The 22,968-nt window shown below is 41.0% G+C and overlaps 1 protein-coding gene across 5 annotated transcripts in view; it reads right to left on the reverse strand.

Moving 5' to 3' along the window:
• The window catches only part of Cacna2d3 (calcium channel, voltage-dependent, alpha2/delta subunit 3), an 817,833-nt gene that overhangs the window by 551,360 nt on the left and 243,505 nt on the right, over positions 1 to 22,968 (reverse strand). For all 5 annotated transcript variants that reach the window (XR_001781093.2, NM_009785.1, XM_011244938.3 and 2 more), the window contains exon 4: positions 11,595 to 11,654. Coding sequence is in view for 4 of the 5 variants with exons in the window: in NM_009785.1 (NP_033915.1) it covers positions 11,595 to 11,654 (60 nt within the window). In the remaining variant the exon portion in view is untranslated. The remainder of the gene's footprint in view (positions 1 to 11,594; positions 11,655 to 22,968) is intronic.

Here is a 22,968-nt window from a genome sequence, read left to right on the forward strand (position 1 = left end):
GTCCAAATTAAAAGAAAATATTGACACACTGAGCACAGAGATGGGGAATTTCAATAAAGAAATGGAAATGAAACAAACAAACAAAAAATGATTTAACAAAACTCTCGGAATGAAAAGCACATGGAACAAACCTCTCCTGGGACAAGTTTGATGTGGAACGGAGAGGACAGATGAGTTAAGAAACATGGCCAACTAGAGGTTGGAAACAACCTCGAAAAACCCCGAGGATAGTATCCAACAATTTCTTTTAAGTTCTACAAGGAAATAGAAAGAGAATGGGTCTGGTAAAGTTCTAAAGAAGCTTAGCTTAAGACTCTCTAAATGTGGATAATATCAAGAATCTTAGCAAACAGCTAAGAACAAAGGAGATACATAACCAAGAACACCCCCAACTTACCCACTGTGTGCATACTGAAAATTAAAGCAGTAGCAAAAACTGACTCAGTGTATACTAGGGAACAGGATATAGATGCTTAGTGTACACAAAGAAAAAAGGACATGGATGCTAGCCAGAGTCTCGTCTGTACCACCATCACTCACAGGAGAATGGAATGCTATGTTAAAGAGCTCAAAGAGGAAAGAAGTTGTCAATTTAGCTTACATCCATTAAGACCATCCTTCAAAAATGAAGGTGAAATGAAGATGTTTTTAGATAAACAATGCTTAAGTTCTCACCAGCAGACCTATACTGAAGAATAATAACAACAGATTTTTTTTCAAGTTATGAGAAGTGCAAACTAAGATGCAGGGAAAGAAGTGAGAAATGCTAGGGACAGAAAGAACGCGGGGGTGATGTCAAAATTGGATTGCTGTCTTCACTTCTTATACTAAGTTCTTTTTTAAAAAATATTTTTATTAGGTATTTTCCTCATTTACATTTCCAATGCTATCCCAAAAGTCCCCCATACCCTCCCCCCCCACTCCCCTACCCACCCACTCCCACTTTTTGGCCCTGGCATTCCCCTGTACGGGGACATACAAAGTTTGCGTGTCCAATGGGCCTCTCTTTCCAGTGATGGCCGACTAGGCCATCTTTTGATACATATGCAGCTAGAGTCAAGAGCTCCGGGGTACTGGTTAGTTCATAATGTTATTCCACCTATAGGGTTGCAGATCCCTTTAGCTCCTTGGGTACTTCCTCCAGCTCCTCCATTGGGGGTCCTGTGATCCATCCAATAGCTGACTGTGAGCATCCACTTATGTGTTTGCTAGGCCCCGGCATAGTCTCACAAGAGACAACTATAACTGGGTCCTTTCAGCAAAATCTTGCTAGTGTGTGCAATGGTGTCAGCATTTGGAAGCTGATTATGGGATGGATCCCCGGATATGGCAGTCTCTAGATGGTCCATCCTTTCGTCACAGCTCCAAACTTTGTCTCTGTAACTCCTTCCATGGGTGTTTTGTTCCCAATTCTAAGAAGGGGCAAAGTGTCCACTAAGTTCTTAAGCAGACAATAGTTTTATAAAACAACAAACTCAACCCCATAGGATTGGGTGAGGTGTCAAACACCTATAACCTCAGAACTTATGAAGTGGAGGGCAGCAGGGTTATGAGTTCCAGGTCAACCTAGGATACATGGTAAAATCCTGTCTTAATCAACCAATAAACTGAAGTAAAGCAAATACAAGCTAAAACCAATATTCACTTATGGGGTCATAATACACAGAAACAAAATGCACTGGTCATTCCACAGTGAATAGTGGTAGGTAAAATTATGTCATTATAGCGGTTTGCATTTTAGTGGAAGCAGTGCTTACCATTCCAAATTAACTCTAGATATGCTGTACAGTTCAAGAGTGTGCTGTAATCCCTAAGGCGACAACTGAAAGTTTAATGAAGAGAGATTAAAACCCAAAAGATAAATTAAATGGTACACTAAAATACATTCAAGTAAGCCAGGAAAAAGTAGGAGAGAGAGAGAGAGAGAGAGAGAGAGAGAGAGAGAGAGAGAGAGAGAGAGAGAGGGAAAACAGCAGGAGCAAATAAAACTGCATCAAATATTCTATCAAGTGTAAGTGAACAAAACCATCTAACTACAATCCGAAGGTTTTCAGAATGAAATAGTAAGACTCAAACTGGGCAATGATGATGCACACCTTTAATCCCAGCACTCAGGGAGGTGGATCTCTGTGAATTCGAGGCCAGCCTGGCCTACAGAGCTAGTTCTAGGACAGCCAGGACCACTCAGAGAAACTCTGTCTCAAAAAACAAAACAACAAAAACAAAAACCAAAAGCGAGAGACTCAACTCCACAATACAGGGATACAGGGTTGCAGGGATGCAGGGATGCAGGGATACAGGGATGCAGGGATGCAGGGATGCAGGGATGCGGGGATGCGGGGATGCAGGGATGCGGGGATGCGGGGATGCAGGGATACAGGGATGCGGGGATGCGGGGATGCAGGGATACAGGGATGCAGGGATGCGGGGATGCAGGGATACGGGGATGCAGGGATGCAGGGATGCAGGGATGCAGGGATGCAGGGATGTGGGGATGCAGGGATGCGGGGATGCAGGGATGCGGGGATGCAGATGTCCTTCCCCATGAACTGTAACACTTAGGTTATAATTCAGAAAAGGATGGAATGCTAAAAAGCCCCTGCTATATAACCCAGAATACTGATGCAAGTAAGAACATTTCCTAATGGCACAAGACTCAACTCACTAAGAAAACACAGTAATTTGTAAATGTGCTGCTATAAGAGAGCTTCCAAATTCATCAAGAGTCTATCTGCACCAAAAAAAGAGACTGGCTAATCTACACTCATACCTGAACACGTAACTCCCACAGGCCAAAGGAGGCTCTCATTAGAAAACATTTCAAACTAAAAAATGATGAAAATTGAATCCATGAAAATGGAGACAGGAAATGCAACAGTGACTCCATTTAGGGTACTTCCCATTTAGGAAAGGAGAAATCGAAGCTATGCTGTGGATAAATCGCAGGCTTTGTGTTCACGGAACAAAACTAGACCTCCAGACTATATCATTTTTCATTTTTTTATGAAGCTTAAGAACACACGAAATTGGCCTATGATGTTGCAAATTGGAGCAGTGGTTTCCTGTGGAGGTAGAAGGAAAATGAATGTAAGGGACGCAGAGGAAGCTCCCTGATCAAGTCTACCTTGCCAGGTTTTACAACCTTTTCCTTGCTCTGTATCCGGACTTTACATGACCCAATGTAGAGTTCTGAGCTGTGGGGACAATTCTGAGCATTTGGCCCTTGTCACACAGCAGTAAGAATATGAGGTTTAAGTACAAAGATCTCCTGTAAGGCTGGGTATGGTAATGAATAGCTGTAATCTCAATACACTTGCTTCAGGATGAAAGGCAGAGACAGGGCAACCCCAAAAGCTCACCAGATAGCCTGGAGTACAAAGCAAAGAAAAGCTAAAAACAGACCCTGCCTCAAACAAGGCAAAAGTAGGGAACCAACACCTGAGCTTGTTCCCTGACTCCATGTACTCTGTGGCTCACGTGTCTCCCATCACACATATTGACACATATTCCCACATATGCACATATATCATACACACACATAGACAGACTCATATACACACACATACACAGGTTTTTAAAATAGCATGTGTCCAGTTGTCTATAGTTTATGTAGCTTGCTGTCAGTAAAGTCTGAAATCCTGGCTCTTTGTCACCTGTTACACTAGGATCCTTCTATCATCTGAGCTTAGTACAAAGTCTGGAATATAGCAGGTGCCCAGTGAGCCATGCTAGGGCGAGAATAAGTGAATAAATATATTCAAGGAAAAACAACACTCCCATCATTGAGATCACATTGTATGTTGGCTGGACAGCTCCTGCCCATATTATACTGGTCAGTTATCAAAATGTCTCATTATTAGACTCCTGGAGAAGGAGGGCTGCCTCTTAGTTTGTAAAAATCCCTTAACCTAGATCAGGACTTAATGCAGACTGAGTTTTGAGTATGTCCTAAGCAACAATTAAATACCTGTGTGAGGTAAGAGTCCAAGGACAGAAGTAATAAGCATTTTAAGTAGAAAAAAAGTGAAGTCTCAGTTCTACAGTTGTCAAAAGGCAAAAATAAAATATATTTTGTTATTTCATTATCCGCTATGAGCCTTTTAGTTGCAATTTGGGAATCCAGGCATCCACCATTCTGCAAAGTAGCATGGGGCCTCCTATTGGTCAGGGGCTGGACTCTGTAGGGTAGGAGCCAGGCTGCCTTCCTGGAAAGAGTATACAGGCTGGGACTTATTGTGTTCACATGGATACACTGGACCCTCCTTTCTTCGGCGGTGAACCAGTCTGCTTTAGGGGCTATCTGCTTCCTTAAAGTTTCACTTGAACCCTATGGCACTTAACTCAATTAACTCCATTTGTGTTCACACCAAGGCTCTACGTGAAGCTTGGGTAGGGACTCAGTCTAACACAGTAGTCTCCTACAATTGTTTAAAAAAATAATCCAAAGGTGGAAAAGATTATTTTCTAGAATGGAGTTAAAGTAAACCTGGATTTCACTTATGAAGTATAAGTGTTAGTAATTGTGTTTAGGTAGATTTCTTCTAATTATGGTGGGGTTTGTGGTGGCTTGGATAGCTATGGCCTCCCTAGACTCATGTGTTTGAATGCTTGGCCCATAGGGAGGGCTACTAATAGGAGGTGTAGGTTTATTGGAGTAGGTGACACCTTGTTGGAGGAAATCTGTCACTGTGGAGGCGGGCTTTGAGGTCTCACATGCTTAAGCTATGCCCAGTATGGCTCACAGTCCCATTCTGCTACCTGTGGATCAGGATATAGAGCTCCCAGCTCCTTCTCCAGCACCATGTATGTCTGCCTGGATGCTGCCCTGATTCTCATCATGATGATAATGGACTGAATCTCTGAAACTGTAAGCCAACCCAGTTAAATGTTTGCATTTATAAGAGTTGCCTTGATCATGGTGTCTCTTCACAGCAATACAACACTAAACAGTTAAATCTACAACCTTTATTTATAATACACTCACCACCTCAGGAGACTTGTTCCAAACTGCCCTCAGACAAAGTTGCCTTGTCTTGTACCAAAATATCTTCAAGTTCTGGGCTGACATGTACCATGATTAAAATCCAACAATTGTTTATGATGTCATGTCCTAGCATTCATCTTTCTCACAAGGTGCAGACTTCCATAAGCACATGGATATCAACTGTCAGTCTAGCTTATGGCCATAGCATGGTGATACTGAGTCAGCCACTGGAGACTTGGGGTTGGATAGTTGTTAGCCTCTGTGAGAGGGATGAGCACTTAGATATATCAACTGGATAGTATAATTACACCCCTTTATAAACGCACAAAGAATCCACAGGTACAAACTCCCAAGTATATCACTGCTCAGCTAGGACTGGGGCCATAGGACATACCAGCTTCTAGCTCAAGATGTCTCCATTTGAACAAGCTCTCAAGTTCCAACCACTGATCCTTCTTTCACTCACAGTTGACTAACAGCTGGAGACTTGAGCAAACACGACTGCCAACTAATTATCAGCACAAAGCTCTATGTCCTTAGCACAAAGCATTGGCCTTGCTGCAAGTTATTAGGTACAGAATCAAGTGTGTGTGTGTGTGTGTGTGTGTGTGTGTGTGTGTGTGTCTGTGTGTCTATGTGTGTTTCTGTGTGTGTGTATATATGTGTGTTTGCATAGCAGGCATGGGAAACAACTAAGAGATGATTGTTATAGCAAACATCTACAACTTAAAGGTCCCTTGGGAACTATTGTATATCACCCCTATCAATGAATGACACTGGTTGGTCCTCACCATGAAATGTCAAATGTACAATCCCAGAAAGATGACCTACCCATGACCTTATGCCAAGCTGATCAAAGGGGGCTAGGAAGAGAAAGCCTAACGATAGGTTTGATAAGGAAAGAATTGATTGATTTACATACACTGTGTGAACATCCCTTCATTTTTCTACGCATTTTATAGGTGTGCACCCTGTTATCTTCTTGTCTGCATAAAAGCCAACTGGCTACCTCTATGAAAATGCTATTCCTTTCTGGCCTTCGGACTTCCTCGATCCTCCAGCTATGTCCCCATATCACCACCATGCATGCCCCAGCATGGAGTTGTACACGGTCCTCTCAAAATGGGGAAAGACTGACCTAGAGTTGGCAAGGGAGCAGCTAATTTCTTCATTCAGGTGCACTGCTTCTAAACCCTCCCTCTACTCTCCTCTATAACCCACATTCTCCCCAGGGCAGGAGCCTCCAGGCCCAGCAGGGACATAGAGAGGGGTTATGACAAACACCTGCTCAGGCTTCCCCATGTCCTCTGCAGTTGGTAGTAGCACTTCTTTTTTTTTTAATTTTTAATAGGTATTTTCCTCATTTACATTTCCAATGCTATCCCAAAAGTCCCCCATAACCACCCCCCTACTCCCCTACCCACCCACTCCCACTTTTTGGCCCTGGCGTTCCCCTGTACTGGGGCATATAATGTTTGCAAGTCCAATGGGCCTCTCTTTCCAGTGATGGCCGACTAGGCCATCTTTTGATACATATGCAGCTAGAGACACAAGCTCTGGGGGTACTGGTTAGTTCATATTGTTGTTCCACCTATAGGGTTGCAGTTCCCTTTAGCTCCTTGGGTACTTTCTCTAGCTCCTCCATTGGGGGCCCTGTGGTCCATCCAATAGCTGACTGTGAGCATCCACTTATGTGTTTGCTAGGCCCCGGCATAGTCTCACGAGAGACAGCTATATCTGGGTCCTTTCAGCAAAATCTTGCTTGTGTATGCAATGGTGTCAACGTTTGGAAGCTGATTATGGGATGGATCCCTGGATATGGCAATCACTAGATGGTCCATCCTTTCATCACAGCTCCAAATTTTGTCTCTGTAACTCCTTCCATGGGTGTTTTGTTCCCAATTCTAAGAAGCAACTGCTGTGTTCGCCTACTGCCCTCTCCCCTGCCTCACACTGAGTCCCCATGGGAACAACTTGCAGTGAGCAAGTTGGGGAAGTGATCCAGGTTCAGCCCACAGCCATCCTACCTCAAGGATTTCTTGCTACCATAGCCACTTGGCCTCCATTTTGTTTGCAAGACAGGTACTTGTAGTAGGGTGGGGAGCAGAGGGGAACACTGAAGACATTCTACTGTACCCCGGTTTAGTCTCTTGCCCTCCTCACACCTGTGAGTCCCCAGAATGCCACCTGGCATTTCCCCCTTATAACTTACAAAACAGCAAAGAAAATGGATTCTAGAAGACTTTGCAAGAGAAAAAGCTTCTGCAGGATTCACAATTCAAAGTCCCATTTTCCTCCTCCGTGCACCAGTTCTGTGTAATTGGCACTTATTTGAGACAGCTTTCGGGGAAAATATGTTTGTGGCTCAAAGATAAGCAGGTTTTTAGTAAACTGTCAAAAGGATTTTTTTTTCTTCTCCTTCACTGCCAATGGAAAAACTTCCAAAAGAATGGGGCAGTAAGCCGGGCAGTGGCGGCGCACGCCTTTAATCCCAGCACTTGGGAGGCAGGGGCAGGCAGATTCTGAGTTCAAGGCTAGCCTGGTGAGTTCCAGAACAGCCAAGGCTACACAGAGAAACCCTGTCTCGAAAACAAACAAACAAACAAACAAACAAACAAACAAACAAACAAAAGAATGGGGCAGTAAGCAGAGAGAAAGAGAGAGAGAGAGGGAGAGAGAGGGAGCAAAAGTGAGAGAGATGGAGGGAGAGAGAAGACATTCTCTCTGAGTTTATTATGTATATCAATTTTCTAGGAAGTTACCCATGTACCAGTAAGGCTGGGTGGTTGGGGCTAGGGCCATCTACCCCTCCTCCATGAATAAAGAGGTTTTGTTATCAAAATTATGAGAATGATCATAGTAAAATACATATGATCATTAACATGCTAGTTGGTTTGCGGAAACCTTTCTTTTCACGATGATTATCCACCTTTTGACACAGTCTTATAGTAATGCACAACTTAAAATTCTGTAGATGGAAGTTGTCATTTGCAAATAGCTACTGCATATCCCAAAAAGTTTCCCTAGTGGAGATCTTGGCAGAATAAGAACGAAACCATAAGAAGGGCAATCTAGAATCCATGGGCAGCCATAAATAGGAAGAAGTCCAAAGGCCAACTTATGTCCATAAGTCACCTAGCCCATGAAGGCCAGGAAGTTCTGCTTTCTTTGGAGAGCTGTGTACTTCGGAATGTTCTCACACACAACAGAGGCTGGAGTTTGCCTCATGCCTCAATGTAATTTTTAAGTGCTAACAATATAATACTACACTGAGGATCCTTTGAGCAGGCCCAAAATGCCAAGGCCACAGCCCAGAGGGGAACAGTTAAACCTCAGGAGAATTTGTGAGAAGAATTTAAAAGGCAAAACAAACCCTGATTAAAAAAAAAAAAAGATAATTTGGAAGGGGTTACTTCTTACTGATTCTACCAGCAAAGAACCAAGTTTCCACTTTTACAGTTTGGAATGAGACGAAGATGCAAAGCTACTGTCTAACGTGAGTCCATGGCTTACATAGCACCTCTTTTGTCTTAGGGGAATAAGGAAGCTAGGAACTCTGAAATGTGAGACTATACAGATTAGAAAATGTCACAAAGCTACTAGTTATTATTTTTTTTATGTGAAAACAGACTTCTAGCTGCACTAACAGTTAGGGTCCTTCCTGGTGTTACTACACGGTGAGCAGATGCTATCTGAGGTCTTATATATATATTTTATATAAAAACAACCCAGCAATCCTCTGGCAGGGTCACAGGGAGGTCAGCAGCACCCAGATTACCAATTGATCAGCTCTAATGGTCCATCAGAGCAATAAACTCCACGCCCATGCTCAGGCCTGCTACCATGTAATAGCCACAGGCTGACACCCCTGTCATTAACAGACTTGCACTTAATAGCATCAGAGTTTCAGCAGCTTTGAAGCCTTCATCTGAGCAGGGGCAGATGCTCTGATGCGCATCCATGTTATCAAAGGCCTCTCTTTTATAGGTTTCCACCAAAGAGCACGGTGTTTGTTCTGATCCTGAGATTTCAGAGAGGTCTGATATCTGGACAGTGGATGGCATCCCCTAATACCAAGAGAGGATTGCAACACCTTCTCACATTTGGGTGACAGAGGGGCCCTCTGCAATTTTTTTGTTGTTGTTCACAAAGGGTGAAGGACAAGGATTATACAGAACCTCCCAGAGAACAGAAGCTAGAGGCTAGTATTCTTGGTGTCTGCTTTGTTTGTTTCTCAAGAGATTTTAATGCTTCACGTGTGTTCACAGCACCACATGTGACAAGGAGAGTCTGTGTGCCTCACCAGAATTTTATTCTACAGCTGTAATAGGAAACCAACACAGTCCGGGAAGGTAACAGTAGCTTCAAACAGGCTACAAAAGAGCATCCCTTAGCATCTCAACAAATGCCCCAACCAAGCAGTTTCCCCTCCTGAAGAAGATATAATCTCTGCAAGCAATCACACTATCCCCTCCCCTGTGCCAATCCATCTATGCTTCATTGAGAACAGATTTAAGAATAAAACTGAATGTAAATATTAAAGATAGACACCAGATGTTCACAAATGGCTCTGATTCCCAACCTTTATTACTCCCTTGCAAACTCACCCCTTCCTGCCAGACTCTGCCCTTTCTCTTGCAATTTTGCTCAGAAAGCTGTGCCAGCTTCCTATTCTTTCCCAATGTTGGCAATTGTGCCTACCACTTCTCCACAACAACTCTGGAGTTTCCTACTCTTCTCTGCATTTCTGCCTGCCTTTATCTTTTATGCTATCCCTGATAGTGATGGCCAGTTCATGCCCTTGAGAATTTCTGCCAGCCCTTCCAGTCTTTACATTTTTCCTAACAGCTCAGTGACTCCAGAGTTTGAAGCCCACCAGCTACACCACCAGCTACAGTCTTGTCCCAAAGATGGGACAAGAAGAAATCAAGATAAACCTACAGCGGTCTGTTTGCTCCATAGTCTACCTTTGCCTGTTCCCCATGAATAACTGTACTACTCTACCAAATGCCCTTTCCCTACAATCACTCCTTCTGAGTTCTGGAACTCTCTTCTCCCTATAAGCTCTTCAGGCCTGATGTACATTGTGGGTTTCTCTTAACCTTCATTGTGCATATATAAACATTCCTTTTGCTAACCTTTTATCAGTTTCTCCATTTTAGTGTAGCCATAAGAAAGAGACACAGACCACAGTTGCTTTAGAAATGTGATTTTTGGCACTTTAAGATCTGTGTTACCCACAGACTGGTGATCAATGGAATAGAATCAAGGACCCAGAAATAAACTCAGATATCTATGGACAATTGATTTTTGACAAGGAAGCAAAAACCGTATAATTGCAAAAAGAAGGCATCTTCAACAAATGGCGCTTGTTTAACTGGATGTCTGCATTTAGAAGAATGCAAATAGATCCATATTTATCACCCTGCACAAAACTCAAGTGCAAGTGAATCAAGTACCTCAACCTAAAACCGGATACAATAAACCTAATAGAAGAGATCCCTGGAACGAGCAGTGAACACATTTATACGAAAGACAGTTTCCTGAACAGAACACCAATGGCTCAGGCCCTAAGATCAATTGACAAGTGGAATGTCAGGAGACTGCAATGCTTCTCTAAGGCAAAGGACACTAACAATAAGACAAAATGGCAGCCTACAGATTGAGAAAAGATCTTGGTAGAGGGCTAATATCCAAAATACATAAAGAACTCAGGGAGTTAAATTCCAAAAACCAAATAACCCAACTTCAAACATGGGGTACAGAACTAAACAGACAATTCTCAAAAGAGGACTCTCGAATGGCCAAGAAGCACCTAAAGAAGTGCTCAACACCCTTAGTCATCAGGGAAATAAAGGTCAAAACAACCCCGAGATTCCACCTCACACCAATCAGGATGGCTAAGATCAAAACTCAAGCAACAGTACATGCTGGGGAGGATGTGGAGAAAGAGGAAACCTTCTTTCATTGCTGGTGGCATTACAAACTAGTGCAACCACTCTGGAAATCAATCTGGCAGTTTCTCAGAAAATTGGAAATAGCTCTACCTGAAGACCTAGCTATACTGTTCCTGGGCACATACCCAAAAGATGTTCCACCAAAACCTAAAGGCTTATGCTCCGTTATGTTCATAGCAGCTTTATTTGTAATATGCAGAAGCTGGAAACAACCCAGATGCCTCTCAATCAAAGGATACAGAATATGTGATTCATTTACACAATGGAATACTATACAGCTACTAAAAATAAAGGTATCATGAATTTTCCAGGCAAATGGATGGGACTAGAAAATATCATTCTGAGTAAGGTAACTGAGACGATTTTGGATATCCACCATTTTATCATTTTACCACAGAGAACCCTAACAATTTAGTGTCAGCTTAAATATAACTCTTCCCCCAGATCAGGAAAATTCACTGAAATCCAGCATACAGGTGTAAGCCTGTGACATCATCTTCTATCAATGCCATTGGTAGAACCAGTTTGAGGACTGCTACCCTCATCCAACATGAGAGAGATATGCCCATGCCAACTTGGCTCTACCCTTTCAAAGCATTTCTCCTCAGCCACTGAAAGACACCAAGAGTTTAATTCAAACTATAGTTGGTTACCTGCAAGTCAGCATCAAATTCATGTTTCAGGTGTGCCTCCTCTGCAGCCTCCACAAGACGCTGGAAAACAGAAGGTAATAATCAGAATCAGAACTATGACAAAGACTTTGCCACAGAGAATGTAAAGACTAGGGTCATTCCCATCTCAAATGGACGGGTCACCTCCTTGTTATATATAGCTACTTCCATGAGATGAGAGAACATTCTACCACACTAAAATTTTAGTTTCTGCCTCCATCGTCCAATCAGGTCTCCTAAAATAAAGATTTATTGTTCATCCATGAATTGTTCAGACCATGGCACTTGATTATTAATGAAGATCCAAAACTTATTTAGAAAGGGTGTAACTCGGGAATCAAAGGTCCTTAATCAAGATACATTGAGTTGCTTTAAACCTAATTCTCATAGATTTAGAGTCTTCCTCACTGGTTTAGGAAAGAATTCTTGCTTTGATTTCCTTAGTCATTGAATGCTAATTCTTTCTGCTCCAGTTCTGATATACCATTAGAAGGAGACAGTTATTTTCATTTTAATCTATGCAAGTGCTGTTGCAATAATGTGCATCTCAATAAGGCAATGCCAAGACTAAATTAATACTCAAACCTTACAAAACCACAACTCTTACCCTTTTTGGTAAACTAGTCTCAGAAAGTTCACCATCACTTTTTTTTAATACTTTTTTATTACGTATTTTCCTCAATTACATTTCCAATGCTATCCCAAAAGTCCCCCATACCCTCCCCCCCACTTCCCTACCCACCCATTCCCATTTTTTGGCCCTGGCGTTCCCCTGTACTGGGACATAAAAAGTTTGTGTGTCCAATGGGCCTCTCTTTCCAGTGATGGCCGACTAGGCCATCTTTTGATACATATGCAGCTATAGTCAAGAGCTCCGGGGTACTGGTTAGTTCATAATGTTGTTCCACCTATAGGGTTGCAGATCCCTTTAGGCCTTGGGTACTTTCTCTAGCTTCTCCATTGGGAGCCCTGTGATCTATCCAATAGCTAACTGTGAGCATCCACTTCTGTGTTTGCTAGGCTCTGGCATAGTCTCACAAGAGACAGCTATATCTGGGACCTTTCAGCAAAATCTTGCTAGTGTATGCAATGGTGTCAGCGTTTGGAAGCTGATTATGGGATGGATCCCCGGACATGGCAGTCTCTAGATGGTCCATTCTTTCGTCACAGCTCCAAACTTTGTCTCTGTAACTTCTTCCATCACCATCACTTTTTATTTTGAAGAAGGTGGCTAGTACTTGGGCCCTTATGTATAGTATGCAAGTACAGTAGCACTGACACACATCTATTGCCCTTATTTTTAAGAAATAAGGTTTTACTTTGTAGCCATGGCTAGTCTAGAACTCACAGTCATCTGGCCTCTTCTTTCCAAGTGCTAGGATTATAGATCTGTGCCACCAAATCTGGCTCATATTCATGTTGTTATGAAAACTATTTAATGACATATCTTTTTACATAAAGAAAATTAGTCAACTATCAAAATCACTTTACCTTGAGGATTCAAACAGTAAGGTATTTTCTATGAAAATACATTACAGAACCCTTCCATTCATTGAAATATGTCACTGATACATCATAGGAAAAAAAATCTAAAACCTAATCATTTCTATTTTTCTCATGGTTACTTTTGCTGTCTCTGCTACTTGCTTTGACCTTGTTGAAGCTTGCTTTTTATCCAATATAAATGCCATGGCCAAAGGCAACATGGGAAGGAAAGTGTGTTTCCACTCACAGCTTATAATACACCAGGAAGGGAGATCAGGGCAGGGACCTGGAAGCAGAAACTGAGTCAGATTCCTCAGGTTCATGGCTTGCTTAGCATGGCTTGCTCAACTTGCCTTCTTATACCACCCTGGACCATTTGCCCAGAGGTAGCTCTGCCCATAGCAGACAGGTACCTCCTACATTAATCATGTATCAAGAAAATATACTTTAAATTTGCCCATAGGCAATCTGATGTAGGGAATCCATCAATTAAGAGTCTCTCTTCCCAGAAAACTTCAGCTTGTGTCAAGTTAGAAAAAAAAAAAAAAACTAATTGGCACAGACATAAAAAAACAAACAAACAAAGTTTAATAGGCAAAGTTTGAAAATTTACATTTGTATTGATCTCTTAGATGTCAGGAATCAACAGACATACATCCCATGATTAATTACATGTGGACATGAAGAGGCTAACGTGTACAGGGTAACTTTGGGCAATGGTAGAGAGTACCAAGGCTTCTTTTTCCATAGGCCTTGAAGAAAGAGGCCAGCTGTTCACCGAGAAGAATCTAAGGAGGAGCATCAATTGTATTTTCTATTCTCCCTCAAGTAAGTCACCAGGGACTTCTGCTCTGAGCAATCAAAACCCGACCTAGAGAACACAGAAGAACCAGATGCAGAAACTTGCTCTCCACTCTCTCCCTGAAGCTACACTACTATCATTGGCGCATGCTAGGGAAGGCTCTGCCTTGCTCTGGGCCTCAGATACCTCCTCTAAAATACGTAAGTAGTTTACCTTCAGAGTGACCATATAGTGGTAGTTCTTAACGTGTAGTGCCCACCTTGGCAGCATTGTTTCACTGGAAACTTGCTAGAATTAAAAAAAAAAATCCCAGGTCCTTCTCAGGACTCTCCCACACAGAAGCTCAGAGAGGGACAGCAATGTTTAACAAAAACTTGCTCCAGCTGTCATTGCTGTTGCTGTGAATCCAGGCACAATAGGCTGAGGACAGTGCTCATTTCATGGTCTACCTCATTTCACGGCCTTGGGTGTTCCCCACAAAATCTCCTAGATTTCTCAGGTCTTCTTCATCTTTCCAGGTACATATACATTTTTACTTTAAGGCATGAAAATCATTACAGAATAAAGACAGACGATGGGAGAAATGAGGACAGAAAATGAAGAAAGGATAAGGAGAGCCTGGGTACATCGCCCTAAGGTTGAGTTGGATCGTAATCTTCCCAGTCAATGTAGCTTGTCATCCCGGAGGATCACAGCCTACAATCTGTAAATGTATCTTCAGGAATTTTGACAGATGAGTGACAAGATATAATAGAAGAGAGCAGGACCTGTGAGCTTTATTCTTTTCATCTTTGTACGTGGTTTAGAATCGCTAAGCCCACATCGTGAAATCAGTTGCACGTGGAGATTTATGGATAAATATTAGGCAAGACTGAACACTTACATTACCAAAACTACTCATATATTGTGAGCACTCATGTAGTTAAACATTCTTAAGAGATTTTAAAAAAAATGGTGCTTAAGCACACCTAGAACCCAGGGGTGATGAAATACCTAAATGATCAAAAATAAAATAAAATTTCACAATAACTGTAATGGTGATACTGAAAAGAGCAAAAAATTGAGATAGAATAAAATAACAAAGTAGTTTAAACCTGACAGGAAAACAAGATAGAAATGTATAAATACAAAGAATACATGAAGAGTGACTCACACATAATATTTGATCTACATAAGATACATAAGATTGAATACATCTGTATGGATAAATGTATCATACATATGCATCCCATATAACATACTAATTCTTGTGTGACATAATATGGACTGTATTTCATGTCTAACATACTCTGTTCATGTATGCCTGCATGCATGTGTATGATACATATGTTATACATAGCTTATAGTGTTCCTATATAGTATAACATGAAATGCATTACAGCAATAAACACTGAAATGCAAAGAACAGGGTATAGGATGTAACAACTAAAAACTGGATTTTACTGCATCACTGCTGAGAAGAGCTAGAAAACAATTTCTGTGCTGACAACAGAGAGGGCATGAGATTCTAATTCTTCTGGTCAAAGTTTTTATGTTCATTTTTAAGTTAAATTGTTGAATGCCTTTTAAAAATGTAGCTGTCAGAGATATTTTCTCATTAGTGTCTCTAGAGAAGTTTAGGAAACACTACTCATGAGAAGTAGGTCAATGGGCAGCTGCCTATCACAGCCTCATGAGAAGCTAGCAAGTGTTTTAGGACAAGGCCCAGAATAGACAGATGCTCCCATGCCTTCAGTCAATTGCAGGGCTATCCCAATTTGCCTGCTAGGGCTAAGGAGGACAGGCATGCATTTTCTGGGAGAATGTAGAGGAACCAGACCCAAAGAACAAGCTCTGCTGCTGCGCCCAATAATCATTAGAACCAGCAGGTTGAAAACTACAGGCCTTGGAGTAAGAACAAATAGCTTGTGACTCTCCCTGTATGGAATGGTATATTTTTAATTTTTTTAAAAGATTTATTTATTTCATTTATATGAGTACACTGTTGCTGTCTTAAGACACACCAGAAGAGGACATCAGATCCCATTACAGATGGTTGCGAGCCACCATGTGGTTGCTGGGAATTGAACTCAGGACCTCTGGAACAGCAAGCAGCCAATGCTCTTAACCTCTGAGCCATCTCTCCAGCCCATGAAATGGTATTTACAAATGAGTATCATGTGCCATAAGCTTACCTATAATTGAATCTGAAGGAAAGAAGTTCTTACTGTTATTAAAATAAAAATAAAGTAATATTCACCTAATAAAGTCAAGATCTTTTGTCTTCAAGTTTTGGTGTGTGGCCATGGAAAGCAATAGCCTAGAGTATCTATTTCCTGAGCAAATATCCTTATCACTCAAGTCAAATGAGATCAGCTTTAAAAAGTAAGTTTGATTACCACTTGCAGGCAAGAAAAATATCTATTAAATTTGTTAATATTCTTATGTAAGGAATGGCCACGGAGCCTGGGGAGAGCAGCTCCCCTATTATAGCTGTTAGAAAGGCAGTGTACTTTTAATAATAATAAGTTAATTTTCTCTTATGTGAGTTTCCCTTTTGAATCTGCAGATGGGATTATAGAATTGAATGTGAATTTTAATTAAAATTGAATACTGGAAATTTAAAAAAGGCTTTGAAGGCTCCAGCCTGAGCTTTGAGGTAAAGAAAAACAGAAGCTTTGGCCACAACTTTGCCTTTCCCCTTCGTTAAAGGCTCTTTGCTCTATAAAAACTGGTAACAATATAGTGGAATGTGCAAGCTGGCCCCAGACAAAGCACCTATGGGCTAAGAGGCAGTAATTCCTGAGGCAAGACACACTTTTAATATTTCTACATAACTCTTTTATTTTCATTTTAAAAAATACAAACAAGGGCCATCTTTATAAGTAAGAAATGCTAGAGACCTACAACATTGACAAAATTTATAATAGGCAAAGCTGCCAAGGGGACGATGGGGACATTAAACCATTTTTAAAGCATTTCATTGACCATCACATCTCACTTCTCGACAAGGACCATGTGTATACATCTCTACATTACCACAATCTCTTCTTTCCTCCCCAAACCCTTAAATCAAGGTCAGAGGTAAAGACATCACAGAGGCCAAATTCTCCATGAAGACAGGACCAGACAATTCACAGTAAAAATTGGATAAGAAGAAAAAATGGCTTTGTTGATGTTGTTCTATTTTTTTTTCTTTTGTCCTTGGTTATTTTAGCTTAACAAGGGAAGAAAAGAAAGCATGAGAGAGGAGGGAAAGGTAATAGAACCTTGACTCTAACCCCAGAAGGAACTCACTACGGACTCCCACTGATGGAATCAGCAGGAACAAATTGTATACAAGTGAAAAGAATAAATGTTCATAAAAAATCCCCAGAGCTGGGGAGACAATTACAGATGAAAACCCTTAGAGCAAAAAAGTCATATAAAAAACATATGGAACAGCAAAGAACTATTTTTATTCCCCCTGTTAAACTAAAAGCCCTGTGCTGTAAAAGCTGTTATAATGTGACACTTGTGTTTAACAAAGATTTCAAAACAGTTCATATATTTAGTAGGTTTTGTTTAACATTTTGCAATGATACATTTAATACTTATATGAAGGTTGTAATGCCATTTAAGAGATAAATTCTTCCTCAAATAAGGTTGGAATTCAACTACAGTGACTCTAAAGAAGAACCTATAATAATTAGCACTGTTTGGGGCTACAGTGAAGACTGGTTCAGAGGCTGCCAATGACTGACCAGTAACATCGGGCCAACTATTACTTGTCTGTATTGTCATATCAACATATGCTAAATGGACAGAGTAGGGAAGAATGGAATCATCGAGGCAGAATTATAGTCATCACTGTATTCAGAATGGCATGGTTCACTTTTGTGTTTCCCCTAGACTCTGTGGATGCCAGGAGCCATCAAGGAGGAGCTAAAACCTAGCAAGTGATCTTCCTGAGATGGTTCCACCATTGACTGTACAATTAATAACAGGTGTGCTTCTATAGGCAAGGACCAGAAGGATTTCATTTTAGGAATGATCCCTGCTATTAATATGCTTTTAGTATATATAGTTTTAGTATATATATGTGTGTGTGTATATATATATATATATATATATATATATATATATATATATATATATATGTAATACACACACACACACACACACACACACATATATATATCCTAGTGATATAATTAGGTACAAGCCTACCCTTTTGAGTAGATTTCTGCAGTGATTTCTGTAGTGATGTTATATAGACAAATAGATGATTTATTAATTTTTAACAATGATCCTATAAAAATTCCTAAAATTATAATAGTAATTGTTAAGCTCTTTTGTAATAGAACATCTATTAAGTCCTCTCTGATAGTCATTGAGAATTCTGACAGTCTTCAAGTATCAGGAGTTAATTGCTTCTGAGATAGTTAGAACTAACTAACTAGTTCTAAATTCTGCAATTTAGAACACATTTCAAGAGGTTGTAAAACCATTAACCAAAAGTCATAAAAAGGGAACTCACAATTTACTATAGGTGTAAGGACAGAAGATAAAATATTGACTGGGTTATTCTATACAAAACTTCACCAATAACTTAGTCACAAACATTATGATTTTTAACTTGTCATGAACTTGCTGAACTTGTGACAGATAATGAATATTTAGCCAGATAATTAATCCTAATGGACTTGCATGTAAACATTCTCTGTTGTAAACTTCTTATTTGGTGTATGATTTGAATATATGTGTAAACTTGTGATGAACTTTTTGCCATATGATAATGTATTCTGAAAGATGTATAAGTGCTGAGGACAAAGAGTGGAAACACCCTTATCCCCCTTTTCATTCACCCAGATCCCCTTTTCTTAGAGAACTTTCATAAGAAACATTTTAGAGAGAACTTAGAAATAAAGATTAAAATCACTTTTCAAAGTGTACTGGTTTTCTTCCTAGGACTTCAACTAGCAGGCTGGAAGTTAGAGATGTGTAGTTCCTGCTGAGATAGAACAATGGCTACATTGCTTAATTCCCCTCTGCTTTACTACAAGGTGCTAAATGCTAGAGACTGAAGTTTCTGGTCTCAGAGGACCTCAGATAGGCAGGTCAGCTACAGAAGCAAAGTGACTTAGACTTAAGATAGGTAAATGTTTTATTATTAAACAGCAACCCTAAATATCTTGCAAGACCAAGTCTTGCCCCCATCAGCTTGCCTTTAAGAGAGAACCAAGAAAGAAGAACATGATGGAAAAAGAATTACAGCTTTTGTACATCAATGTATGCTCAGAATTAACATTACCAGCAAAGTATTACATGGAATAGCTTTGAACATGTCATGGGAATGGCTCATAGTCTGAGGCCCATGGAGACTCAGGCTTCTCACAGTCGTGTACTTCAAATCCAATACATTCCAGAAATAAAATGACATATCTCCAATCTTCTTAGTGGCTGTTAATAAATCAGAAGTTGTTTCCAGGAACTCAAATACAATGATATTGATTTGGTCCTGGGATGCATGAAACACTTGTATCTATTACATCAGGATTCATAACTCTTTCAAGAATCATTACAAGGGCTGCAGCAATGGCTCAGTGGTAAAAGCATTTGTTTTTCAAGCCTCAGGACCTAAGTTCAAATCCTTAGCACTCACATAAAAAATCCAGGCATAGTTTTGCATACATGAATACCAGGATTAAAAAGCAGGGACAGGCAGATCCTGTGTTCACTAGCTGACCAGTATAACCTAAACAGTGACCTACTGGTTCAATGAGAGACCCTGGCTCAAAGAAATCAGTCAAATAATGATAAAGAAACACACTTGTGCTCTGGCTTTTGCATGTGCAAAAACTGTGGTCAGCACCTGAACATTAACGTGCATGTACTACACACAAACATCACATATGACACCTGATGTACCACATGCATGCATGAACACACAAACAAAAAAAAACGGACCATTATATTGAGAAATACTAACTAAGACATTCAAATTTACATTCTTATTCTGACTAGTGATGAAATTCAAATTTACATTCTTATACCTACTAGTGATGAAATTATTTCCCCTCTGGTCTTGGAAACCACTTCCCAGCACTCTGAAACAGAATAGGTTAATTGAAGCTGCTTCCACAATTAGTGTAATTAGAATTATCTCCATAGTGTGATCTGGGGCTGGCTACTAGCAGACTAGGAAACACTATGAGGTGATTCACAGAAGGGGCACAAGGGAAAATGGCTATTTACAGATAAAGGGACAAGAACGCTACCAGGAAGGCAAGGACATGTCCCCAAAACAGCAAGATTCCAGCTGTACTCAAGAAATGGAAGCATCCAGAAGAAAGGTAAGTACTAAAGTAATGACTCAGACAATGGGAGTTTTGGAGTAAGACAGTATTTTGAAAAGGTATATTAACCAAAATCCTACATGGAGACCATATCAGCAGGCCTAACTCCAGTGTGAAGGGAAGAATCTAGAAAGATTGACAAAGGCAAGAAGAGAAGCAAGGCAGGTATCACGGTTTCCCAGCAGCATGCTGTGGCTACATTTGGAATCATATCTGAGAGTCTAATAATATTCCATAATCTTTATTGATACAAATGTTTTTACTTTTCAATTCCAATAGAAGTGGCAAGGATAATTTGCCAACTATCAAGAAGATCGCTCTTTGGAGAAAAACAGCTTTTAAGAAGGCTTCATTATTTCCTTTTGTTCCTGTAGAAGAAATAAGCTTTGTTGCACATGAATGAACATTTTCTATAAAATGACCTTCTGCCTGGAAGCTGCGGAGCTTGCTTCTGCTTTACAAACAGCAAACATTTCAAAGTGGATTATACAAGCACAGCTCTAAGGTTTCTAGAGGAAGCAGGTACCAGAACAATGGGCCAGACACATCTCTTCAGTGCGTGCTGTGTGTGCAATGAGCCTCCCTTCCATCATGCCTCCCTTTCCTGTCTCCTTCACACTGTGGAAAGGCTGTGTGTGCTGCTGGCCTTTTACAAGACACAATAAGCCCAGAGTTTCTATCAGGAGACACGATCACAATCAATAGCAAATTATCTTTGTTTCCACAGGAGGTGCCTGTTATCAACTTGAGGCTGATTAAATTAATAACCTGTTATCAACATGGCCAATTTCCAGACTAAGACCATTTCATTCGGCATGTCAGGCTACATTTGCTCAAGTGTGACATCGGCTAAGCTGTGAAAGATGGGGGCAGTCAAACTGTGCCCAAGGACCAAAGGGGCCTGGGGGAGCTGGGAAGAGAATCTTAAGCACAAGCCCAAGACACTCTTTCTAAAAGAAACAGTATTTTAAAGAATGACTTTTTGCTTCTATGAGCACCTGGGAGTATCTTAGGGTTGACTATCAACATCAAGGCTATTTAGATAGAAATCTAGAAAAATCTACTCATAGATACTTTGGATGAGATGACTGGGGTGTTTTCTTTGTGGATAATGAACTCTGTTTTGTGTATATGTGTATGAGATGGAGTGGGTGGGATATGTGAACATGTGTATAAGGGCACATGAACCTGTACATATATGTGTAGAGGCAGAAGAGAATGCTGAATGTCATCTTAGTGGAGTCTCTCACTGAACCTGGGGCTTAGATAGTAGCCTTACTAAACACTAATGATCTTCCTCCCTCCAACCTCCAGTGATCTGGAGTCCAGTGGTGCATGTGCCATTATCCTTCATATGAGAACTGTCCATACCTTCCCAAGGGGGTAATCAAGGATGGGTAAAGGCAGAAGCAGAAATGGACATTTGTTTTCCACAGCAAGAAGAAAATGTCTTTTTCCATGACTTTGACAAGGATGAATACAACCCAGTTCCAATCTTCATTACAGCCCTCCCTGGGCTTCCTTGGGGATGTTGACTAATAAATACCCCCAACATCAGAGTGCTGCAGCCAGGGCCCAGCTAACAAACTCAATGGGAACATCTGTCCCAGACAAGGTGAGCTGTGGTCATAGTAATAAGGTGCGGGTGTAGTTTAAAAGCACGTATTTCTGGAGAACCTCTCAGATAACCAGAACCTCATCCATCACTGAGTGGAACCCCAAGATTGAGATCATGGACTCTTCCGGCCCTCTTTTTAAAAATAGGCCTCAGATCCAAAGGGTAAGGATCTAAATCATGAGCTACTCAGCCCTGGATGGATCTGCATGGCTTTGCATTTCTGCTACATCCCTGGTTAGCTGGAACACAACCATCTTCACTCTGCACCCTATTATTTGAACATGATAGAAACGTGCACACAGAACACTCTTAAAGGATTCCACACTAGGCACAAGATGCTGAGAAGATGAAGTACAGAAGAGATGAGAGATTTACCAGCATAAAAAGCAGCTTGACTGGAACAAGGAATCTTCACAGCGTCTGCACCTCCCACGGTTGGCTCTCACATAGACAGAACTTGGAGGAGGGCCTCGAGTTCACAGTTACATGGAGGTTATGTGAAAGTTAATTCTGCTGCCAAGGAAAGGACTCTATACCTCATGTTCAAAAAGCACAGGGTGCGCCCCTGCTCCTCTGTGCTGCAGTGAAGAGCTCTCCACTCCCCTTCTTCAGCTTCCCTGGTAGAATCTGTGATCAGTGAAGCTGAAAATGGAATTGATTGAAAGCTTTGACTGATGTCCTCCCAGTGACAGGGACACGGGGATTAAGCTGTTAGACAAAGCCAGCTCCTTTGACAGTTGTACATATGAGATGCTGTAAAGGCCATCAAGTGTGGCAGGCAGCCCCTAGCCACCAAATCCACTACACTTAGGAAGTCAACATGTCCTTTCACCCAGAACAACATCCATGATCACTCTGACGTCAACTTCTAAAAGTAGATTTAATTAAATCTGAGATGGGGAGGAGGGGAGCCGCTCAAATTCTCCCTTTGCTTTCTCCTTCCACCCTTACCCAAATGTTTACAGGAGCAATTTCACTTTGTGGAGGGGAACACGCATTGAGCTCAAGAGCTGGCTCTGGGGTCACAAAATGTGAATTTAAACCTTGGCTCCGGCAGTGCCATGCCAGTTTTCTGGGCCAAAGTTCTTGGCATATAGTAAATGAACACTTATGTTAGCTCCTGCTGTACTGCTG

The sequence above is a fragment of the Mus musculus genome, chromosome 14, assembly GCF_000001635.26.
Source record: "Mus musculus strain C57BL/6J chromosome 14, GRCm38.p6 C57BL/6J".
NCBI lineage: Eukaryota > Metazoa > Chordata > Mammalia > Rodentia > Muridae > Mus > Mus musculus.